General features: G+C 43.1%; 1 protein-coding gene across 1 annotated transcript in view; it reads left to right on the top strand.

The window, feature by feature from the left end:
• Positions 1-10,745, top strand: part of LOC121655934 — a 57,232-nt gene that overhangs the window by 15,646 nt on the left and 30,841 nt on the right. Inside the window, exons 3-7 of the mRNA XM_042010866.1 lie at positions 2,138-2,246; positions 3,548-3,822; positions 3,913-4,181; positions 5,863-6,100; positions 6,175-6,401. Coding sequence (XP_041866800.1) covers positions 2,138-2,246; positions 3,548-3,822; positions 3,913-4,181; positions 5,863-6,100; positions 6,175-6,401 — 1,118 coding nt within the window. The remainder of the gene's footprint in view (positions 1-2,137; positions 2,247-3,547; positions 3,823-3,912; positions 4,182-5,862; positions 6,101-6,174; positions 6,402-10,745) is intronic.

The following is a 10,745-nucleotide window of genomic DNA, read 5'->3' as shown; positions in this document are numbered from 1 at the left end:
ACATGGGAGTCTATGGGGATTTGCTCTGTTTTGGAGCCAGCCCCTAGTGGATGAGGTGGGAACTGCAAGTTTTTGCACTTCCACATAGGCTTCACATTTTACCGCCGGGGGTTTCCGCTTGGTTCACACTGACTACAAGGAAGATTTTAATGACCTGTAGAACATAATAGCATCAGAAATAGTTTCTCAAAACATCCTAAAGAATATTCTTCGTTTGTGACATGGTTGTACCTGTTAAAAAGAAAAAAACTCAACAACATCTTAAAGAGCTGGAAAAACCTTGTAAAAACATATAATAAGACTTTTGGACATTTCATGGCACAGAAGACCACTTTTCCCAAATGACTCCTAGAGGCCCTTGGATCTCAAAATAACATCTTCACAGACCACTTTAACTCCCTCTTTATCTTATTTAATCTATTTGATGAAACCATGGAACCTTATTAAAGGCCTAAATTTTACAAATGATCATTATTCTTTTAATAGTGGGGGATTAGATTATTTAATTGGAAATGTCTGAAGACAGCCTAGATTCTGTTTTAGTTCAGTAGAACTAAAGGTCTCCAGGCTGCTTTTAAGGCTGCCATAGTGACCACAAGAACTCTAGAAACTCAGCAGAGCCTCAGATTTACAAAGAACCCCTATATTTCTTTACAACATGTCGAAACCCATCAGCTGATATTTAAAATTATTAATGGATCCATGGATTCCTGTTGGTGACTCCTAGATAATCTTAAAACGCCCACAAAGACCACTAGAGCTATTCTAGAGACCTCAAGAACTTTTTCAGTTCTTGTTAAAGTTGCTTAAAGGCAAAATAAGCAATAAATTTACTCTAAAAGTAATAATAAAAAAAACCAACAACATAATTTTAACATTTCACCAGAGATGGAAGGAAGATTCCATTTAAAAACTTGTCTTCTCCATCAACACTGTTTTAGCCCAGTATTTCTGCTTTCAAACTGGGCGGTACAGAGTAGGAGAACGTTGCTGTGCTGCGTAGCTCGTTACTACTTCCTGGTTCCAGAACCAATCATACCGTATTTGAGCCCCTTAAAGCCCATTTATACTGGACGCAGAAGACGGATACACAGATGGATGGGCAGTTTCGTTTGTCTTCTTTGTTGGTTACACACATAATTTGGTCCGTTTTTACAGAGTTTAGCTATCTGTCGCTTGACGCAGAAGATGGAGCAACACCAACGGAAATTGTGGGGGCAGTCTTGAGCAGAATAGCTGACATGCAATCAGCGACAGAAACAACCAGAGAAGAAGAGAATCGGGAAGGGAAAAAAAGCAGAAGAAGAATGAAGACAAGGACAACAACTGTAGAAAGCTTTTGAAGAAAGACAGTATGCGAGTGTTTAGGGCGTGTTGGGCGGTTGGAAAACCTTTTATATTGGTACATTACTGCCGCCAGCTCATGTCTGAATCTGACATCGGCTTGTGGGAATGAACTCTGAACTCGGCACTGCCCACTAGTGGAGAAATTGACTTAACCATGGCAACAAAAAAGACGCATGGAAGTAAGAGGACGGCAACGTACGACATCTGAAATGGATGTCGCAATTTACGTAAGGGAGCATAAATGAGCCTTTAGGTTGCAGAGAGACCCGAGCTGGCTGGTTGGTTGGTATTTTAATTACAGAGCAGCAGCGTGCTGTTATTGAAGCCAGCAAAAGAAGCGGACAAAAAATAGTTTCATCAAAACTTAAGAAGCTTCGACACCTATCAAAAAGGGCAAATGATTAAAAGTGGAGTAAAACGAGGGTCGATGTTGGAGACTCCAAGGTGGAGAAGTCTGAGAGACCAAATTAATTATTGTGATTAATTATTTTAATTACAATAATGTTCAGGAGCACAGTTATTTTTAAATATTTGTCATATCCAGGGGTTGTTCATTACAAAATCATGTGCACTGTAAACGTAACTTCGTGATAATGCCATATGAATCACTATGAAAATATGTTCTTAAATGTTCTTGAATTAAAAAATAATTTTTCAACACAAGAATTCTTAACATTTAACGTTGGCTCCTTTTTCGTCTCATTAAAAAAAAAAAAGAAAAAAAAGTTTAATTTCTGACTTCAAAATTGGAAATGCATCATTTAACGTCAGCATATTTTTCTTCCTGCAGTCGGACAGCGGCTCGGCATCAACTCCATCCTCGCGATCGCAGAAAATCGCACGAGCAAAGTGGGAGTTCCTGTTCGGAGGCCAGAGAAAGGAAAGCTCCTGCAGGAAAGGTGCTGTACATGAGAAGATTATCAGTGATTATCAGTTTTTGTCTTTTTTAATAAAAAAAATAGTAAAAAATCTGCAGCAAGAGGAGCTGGCTTGTCTGAATCATTTAACATTAAATGAATGATTCAGACAAGATTTATTATTTTTCAGAAGTTTTTGATTTGTCAGTTTGTTTTTTCTGGGCTATATTTTTCTTTTGGTTTTGGTTGTTTTATCCTAAATAAATCACCTGGATGTTTTGCAGCTTTGTTTGTTATAACAGAGATAAATCAGAAATCTTAAAAAATATATTTAAATAATATTTTATGTCAATATTTAAAAATTCTTTTATGAATTTTGTGTGATGGCTGACAAATCTGAACTTTGTAAACTGGAAGATAAATATTCAGAATTATCACGAGATGTAAATCATCTCTGCTGTAGACCTGGATGAGAAATATTTTATTTATCCCCTAAGGGAAGATGGATGGATGGATGGATTTATGGATGGATGGGTGGATGGATGGATGGATAGTCTCTTCTTGTAGCAGGAGTACAAACCTGCCTGTCGCTACTCCGTTACGATACAACGTCATCCAGTCAGTCAGCTGCAGTCCCTTCCTCCCACTGTTTTTCCGGAAGCCGTCTTTGAGGACGGAGCATCTCTCCAGCGCTGTTTTTAAAGGCTTTAAACACTGTCATCACCGTCCTGGATTTAACTGTTCTTCAAGTTTATATTTCAAACTTCCATGTTGTTGCTTATTTTAGATCAGTAGATGTTTTTACTTTGCTGTAATTTATCTGTTAAACTGTTCCATAATTTTATCCCTTATACTGAAACACTGACATGCTGCATTTTTAATTCAGTTTTCCTCTTAAATGATGAGCTGATTAACACCAGCAAGTCAAGATTTAGTTCAAAATTTTGTTTGAAGAAGATGTGAATGGCTCGAGTGTTTAGCTGATTAAACTGAACAAACTCAGTGAAGTAAACAAGCAGCTTCAAGGGCCTCCAGCTTCTTCTAAGCCAATTAGATGAAGCTTAACATGAAGAAGAACAGTTGTGACAGAGTCTAACTCAACGTACACGTCTTACTATGCTTCACACTCAGATCATGTGACATCATTCAAGTTTAATTTAATTTAATTTAATTTAATTTAATTTAATTTAATTTTGGGTTTTCCGTCTGGAAGACGTCCAAATGAAATTCTCATCTCTTTGGGTTTTGCTAAACTCCTGAAACCAAATCGAGCAGCCTTGAACTAAAGAACCTGACATCCTCTCGGGGCTTGTACTTACCGTCTCGTTCCGTGTCTCCTGCAGACGCTCCGTCCACGACGCCTCCAGCCGGTAGTTCACTCAGCGCTACTCCTTCCTCCTCCCTCCTTCTGAAGCTAGCCAATCAGAGGAGGGGGTGGGACAGTGAGGGTCAGAAGCTGTCGCATCACGAGGTCCAGCAGATCGAGGTAGAGCTGGTGACTCCCCACCCTCGGGGCCCCACTCCCCAGACGGGCATCATCCGGCGGTCCATCAAATACTCTGAGACGGACCTGGACGCCGTGCCACTACGCTGCTACCGGGAGACCGACCTGGACGAGGTGAGCCGGTTCTGTCGGATCTGGACTCAGCTGTTGGTGCATCATGCAGGATCAGACTGTTGAACATGTTGTTGATGGGTTTGATTTCAGGTCATGCGGGCGGAAGCTGAGGCGGCCGAGGAGGCGGACTCAGCCTTTGGCAGTAACCGCAGTGTTCTGGAAAACTCCAGCCTCAGCACTGACGCCTCCCCAAAACCTCGAGGGAGGAAGGAGGAGGATGGAGAGGAGGAAGAGGATGAGGAGGATGAGGATGATGAGGAAGAAGTGGTGAGCTGGGCCAGCGTCCGGATGCAGGGAGACAAAAAGAGGCAGAAAGCCACCAAAGAAGAAGATGAGGTGTTCAGTCTGCTGCTAAAGGGGTGAGCTTAAACCGATTCTAAATTAAATTAGGTTTTTATCCATTTTAATGTTTTTATCCAAACTCAGCATCCGTTTCATCAGGTCCACCTTCTAGTACCGGGTCGTCCTCTTCATCAGGTCCACCTTCTAGTACCGGGTCGGACCTTTTTAATCCTGGTGTGATAGATGAAGCAGGTGGTGGAAACCTTCTTCAGAGGTTTTGCTCCATATTGACATGACAGCATCACACAGTTGCTGCAGGTTTGTCGGCTGCATCCATGATGAGAATCTCCCGTTCCACCACATCCCAAAGCTGCTCTACTGGACTGAGATCTGGTGGCTGTGGAGGCCGTTGGAGTCCAGTGAACTCATCGTCATGTTCTAGAAAGCAGGTGGAGATGATCTGAGCTTTGTGACATGGTGCATTATCCTGCTGGAAGTAGCATCAGAAGATGCTCCACTGTGGTCATAAAGGGATGGACATGGTCAGCAACAATACTCAGGTAGGCTGTACTGGTTCAACCAGGACACGTTGGTACTAAGGGGCCCAAAGTGGGCCAAGAAAATCTCCCCCACCATTACACCAGCAGCAGCCTGAAGCGTTGAATCAAGGCAGGATGGATCCATGTTTTCATGATGTTTCCAGTGAGGTTTTAATGCTCCTGTCCAGCTTTCCTGATGGAAGTGGTACAAACAGGACGTTGCCCGGGTGGGCGGTGTCGGCTGCAGTGCGTCTGGCCCTCTTCTGGACTCGGGGTGATGTAGATGGAGTCCAGATCTGGTAGACGGTGGCCCACAATCCCCTGAGTTGTCCTCACCAGCTGGGCTAAGCTCCTCTGGTCCTGTGCAGCTGCCGTACCACACTGTCACTCTGAGACACAGGATGCTCTCCATGGAGGCTCTGTAGAAGTTCACCAGCAGCTGAGAAGAGAGTCCCGTCCGCTTCAACTTCCTGAGGAAGAAGAGCCGTTGTTGGGCTTCTTCACCGGGTGGGAAGTGTTCAATCCAGGAGAGGTCAGAGGAAATGTGGATGTCCAGGAACGTCATGCTGTCCACACTCTCCACTGCCCCTCCGTGGATGCAGAGAGGAGCATGCTCAGTCTTCCTGGACCTCCTGGAATCTACTAGGACTTCCTTGGTCTCGTTGATGTTAAGAACCAGATTGTTGGAAAAGCATTCTGTGAGACTCTGGACCTCTTCTCTGTAGTGGGTCTCATCATTGTTGGATGAGACCCACCATGGTGGACTCGTCCACAGACTTCCCAGCCATGGTGGTGGGGTGGATGGCAGAGCAGTCCTGTGTGAAGAGGGCGGGGCCGAGCGGTGTTGAGGATCAGTGGTGAAGATGTTGATTTCCCTATCCTCACCACCTGGGCCTGTTGGTGAGGAAGTCCCTGATCCAGGTGCAGAGTGATGCTGGCAGACCAGGTTGTGGAGCTTCAGGGCCAGCAGGTCCGGGAGAACGGTGTTAAAGGCTGAGCTGAAGCACACAAGCAGCATCCTAACAGGTGTTGGGATGCTGCAGGTGAGCATCCCAGAGCCTTCCTCCATCACAGGTTTTTTCCGGGTGTGTGAATGTTGGATTTTTCAGCAATAAAAGAAGCTTTCTGAACATTGATTCAGATTTGGATCAGAAACAGATGCAAACCTGACAAAATTAAGAAGACAGCCCTTATAATCGAGTGTATTTTTCTTGAATAGGACATTGGAGGTATCGCCCGACACCCACGGTGGCCTGAAGTCTCCGATCTCCGTCGACAGCCCCCGCCGGCCCTCTGACAGCAACCTGGACTCCTTCAGCCGGCACTTTGAAAGCATCATGGAGTCTCACCGGGCCAAAGGCACCTCGTACAGCAGCCTGGACAGCGTTGACCTGCTGACCTCTGGATCCACGTCTGTGTTCACCTTTGACCTGCCGACACTCACCCCAGAGATCCAGGTAGGCCAGACCCTGATCCCACCTGGACTTGTGTGAGTGTCGTGGGTGACTTGTTGATCTGTTTGTGTGTTCAGAGTCAGATCTGTGAGAGCGCCAAACAGATCATCGAGCTGAGTTTCGCCCCGCTGGCCCGCCCCAACTCACCCGCCCTTTCAGAGACATCTCGCTCCGAGATCGCCCTCAACGACGACTCTGGACCTCCAGTTCGATCCAGGTCGGAGAAAGAATCGGGGAGACGCTCCGTCCTCAAAGATGGCTTCCGAAAAGCGAGCTCGGTCCCGTCGCTCCACAGTAGCACGAGGTGAGTCAGACCCAAAGATTCAGATCCAAACTGTGGAGGTTTCATGTCCATCACGGACTCCGTCTGAGAACAAGCGAGCTGCTGTCTGCCTCAGAGAGTCTGCATCGGACCGGCCGACGGGACCAGAATACCAACGGGCAAGCAGACAAAGGCTGAGTCATGATGCAGACACTCAGGTTGGAACAGCTGGTTTAGAGAAGATTTATTTCAGCTCAATCGGCAGGGACCTGATATTAAAACCTTTTGTCCAAAACTTAAACCATAATAGAAATAAATTCATATTCAGCTCAGACTTCAGGGAGGCGTTTCTGTTTGAACCAGCTGTTCGATGCCACATCTGTTTCCTTCTGTTTGTTCACTATCGACCTTTAACAAGACACAAATTTTTAGATTGATTCTGAAATCAATAAGTTTTAATCACATTAATGAAATCACTGGAAAATAAACTGATAAGTTATGCATAAAACAGAGAACTGTAAACTCTACGGAATGAATTAGTTTCATTTATCCAGTCGTCCATTCACTGCTGTTCATCTGGATCCAGCTCATCAGTATGGAAATATGATTAACAGATAACTGTTATTTTTAATCTCTGTCTGATTTTAGAGTCAAGATATTTTACTTACCATCAGAGAGGTTTAAATCTAAAAAAAATGCTCCTCTAGAAACTGTGACCGTCACCATGGAAACCAACATCCAGCTTAATGTAGATGCTTCGTGTTAATCGGCTAAAGGAATCTGAATTTGCTCCTCAGACTGAAAATCTGTTGACTACAGTAAAAAAACAAAGTATTTTTACAGGCGGAAGTGAGCTTGTTGCAGTAACACAGATTGGCCACAAGGAGGCAGAACAGACATTTTTTTTATCCATCTGTGTGTTTGTTTGCTTCTGCTTCAAACAGCATTTTAACAGTTGATATTTGGGTTTCTTCAGTCTGTACCTTAATCAGCTTTATTTATTACTGACTACTTGTGAATAGTAGTCAGTAATAAGTTTTACCTCCAGCTTTTCCTGACCTTTATTTATATAGAAAGAGCTGCTAACTAGAACTGGTCTGATAAACAGGAATGATTTATTTGGTGCCTGGAAACGTTTCACTTCTTGTCTGAAAGACTTCTTCAGTTCCAACTTTTGTGTTTAATTATTAGGCTCATAAAGAAAAGGTTGCGTGTGGCAGATACAGTGATTTAATTTCAATTCATTAAAGGCGCATGTAGGTCAGTATAAAAAGAGATAAAACAGGTAGAAAAATACAGTCACATAAAAGATTAAAGCACTGATGGATCCACATACTAGAGTAAAACCTGACTGAACTTCGTGCAGGTCCATCAGTGATTATGATGTTTAAAAAACCTGCCAGTCTACACACACATCTGGACATCTGGAGATGTGCTAGTCCATCTCAGCATCCTCAGTCCATCATTTTATGCCACTTTGAGTTCATGCACTTATTTGTTTATAACACCTCCGAAGGGTGGTATGCCTTAAAAAGCGCAACCTTCACTGAGACAGAACACATATTTAACGTGGTGTGTGAGCAACGTGCAAACATAAGGTGACACTGTCAGTAAGTGTTTATGTCATCAGCCAGATCATCAGTTATAACATGTCCAAGGTATTTAACCAGTGCACAGACTTTCAGAACAGACAGAGAGAAATGAGGAAATATTAGTTTTTGATCCTTCCTGCTTCTTATAATCATGATGCTAATCTTCTTTGCTTTGTACTTAATGGCCTACTCTCAATAATCATTGAAGACCAGCACTAAAAGGACTAAAAATAACTAAATAATCTTCATGCATCAGGTGGTTCCACCTGCGACACAACCCGTCCACACAAGTCCCTTTAAATGCATTAACTGGTGAGGATACCAAAAGATCAAAATTCTAACTATTCCATCCCCTCTGGCACATATAACATGACAGTGACACATGTAGGTCTCTATAAAACACACTCACTGTGGGTTGAAATAATCATCCCAGAGTGAGTGTGTCTGGATTGATAGCAGAACAAAGAGAAGTTGGGCCACAGCTCAGCACTTAGCTCTGACACACACCTGGTGTGTTTGTGTGTAACTGAAGTTATCAGTGTGTTTGTTACTCCGTCATTGGCTAGATTCAGTGAAATACTTACGTAGACTTCTACCTTTAGACACTAGAAAGTGGTTCATACCACGTGTCCTGTGTCACGCTGCGACGGTACGAGACCTGGCTCGATGGCATCTGCTGCTGCAGCCACTGGTTCGTGTGTCCCACCTTCTCGTCTCAGAAGCATAATCTGCAGCTGGATTAGCCTCATTCTGGCTCTGAGCCATACTTAGTGTAATAAGTCACATTTATACTGACAGTATTTTAGTCTGTTTTACAGAATTGAATTAAATTGCACAAAATGAACCGGGATCAGTTGGGTTGAGTAGTACTAGCCTGTCTCAGACATTTGTAAAAGTACTTGTGCAGCTTAGTTACCGAGCGCTCCACCACAGTTCCTCTTTGACTGGGATGTGGAAGTTTGTTGCGTTGCCTAATTAAAGCTGTGTTGAAATGCAATCAATGGTGCTGAAAGTATCTCTCATAACATCACTGTTTTTGTTTTAAGTAGTATTATAGCAAAATAGTCATAGGCCCACCAGCAACCGTCCACTGCCTGACCTGTTACCATATCCTGAGCCTGGAACCGTTCGGACACCACAGGTAGAAAGGCTGGAGGTCACATGACCTGAGTCTAGCCGTCTCAGAACCACATGCTGACCTAACACGTGCCCTTGGACTGGGAAGAAACCAGAGCAAACCCACCCAGGGTGAGCTCATGCAGATTCCTCACAGAAACGTTCCAGGAAAGGTTCCCAGAGGATCCCTTCGCTGTCAGGCAACTTCCTGACCTGACAAACTATTTCCACATGGTTACAGCCTATTTTTACTAGATTATATCCCTTGGTCATGGGATTTCTACTGATAGTAAACCACAGGTACCAGGAAACATGTTTAATGAAGTAAAAACTAGGAATAAAGATCATTTCAAGGTTAGCCAAGTTTAACAAGACAGCAGTTTAACCTTGAAGGTATTTAAAGAAGGAAAAATAAACAGTTTGAAGATGGAAGAAAATGAGTCAAATTCAAAGAGATACAAAAGACAGCCATGAACAGGATGAGATTGATTCTTTTCTTTTTATCCCTTAAAAATTTGCTAGATCACCAGTGTCTTTATGCGCTATCGCTTCTACCATCACCAGCGTCTCAGCAGCGGTGGTGTGTAGCTGGATATTTTACCCTTTAGCTGATCTACGGAGGTTTTCCAGACATTTCTATCCCGTCCAGGAGGTTTACAATCCAGCCACTAAATGTAGTTTTATTCAGAGACTCTATCTGGTAAATCCACAATGATCCATGATAACAGCATTATTTAACACATTTCACCATAAAAACATCACCATCACTACTATGTTGCTAAGAGACCTCTATTTAGACCTGGACATGATGATGAAGCCACTTCCTGTCAGACTTTCCACCAATCAGAGAGCTTAGATTGACGGTAACGTCCAATCAGGAGCAGCCAAAGATCAACCAGTGAGCAGAAAGTTCTATGTGTGTGTGAAAAGAAGAAAAATAATGCTCCTCTATGGCTGGAATAAAGCCAAGAAGACGTTTCTGATGCACGGTGGCGCCACAAAGCAGCTGAGCTGGAGTTGGTTTAGTGAGGATAGCAGGTAAATAGTAGCAGGAATAACTGGAAATGAGGAAAAAGTGGAAACATGGAAATAGTTTCTGTTGTGTGTTTGTTTCAATAACAATATTTTTTCTCCTGAAAGCCAAGACTTGAGAGAACGATGAGATGAGAAAAGGTTTGGTCACTGTTGGTCTGTGTGTTATTTCTACAAAGTTCTGTTAGTAATAAATTCTGCTTTCTTCTTCTGGTCGACCTTTATGCTGCTATATCTATTCATACATTCATTTTACATCATTTTAGCCTCTTAATCTGACAGCTGAGGCTGGAAACATCATGTCTGATGCTGACTGGGATTAAAAGGTTTATCTTTTACATCCATTTTTACATTTAAAAAAACAGGCGCAACAAAACTACTAAAAATATGTTAAGGCCACCTGGAGCTGCAGCTCCTTAAACTTGAAGGCATCTTGAATGATTGATGTTTTTCTTCTTCACGCTGTTTTCAAACCTTCGTTTTTAGCTCATTCAACACATTCAAACGCTCAAGGAGTGAAGTGAAAGCAGATGGCTACAGGGAGTTTTCTGGGCTTCGCTGGTTTCTTTCATTGGGTGTGGACCCACACAATTCACATTCAAACAAAGTCAAACTTTATTGTCTGCTGAAGGAAACAAATCGAGCC

This window comes from Melanotaenia boesemani, chromosome 16 (genome assembly GCF_017639745.1).
Source record: "Melanotaenia boesemani isolate fMelBoe1 chromosome 16, fMelBoe1.pri, whole genome shotgun sequence".
Taxonomy (NCBI): Eukaryota; Metazoa; Chordata; class Actinopteri; order Atheriniformes; family Melanotaeniidae; genus Melanotaenia; species Melanotaenia boesemani.
The sequence above is the reverse complement of the archived record's forward strand: the minus strand, read 5'-3'. Positions and strand labels throughout refer to the sequence as shown.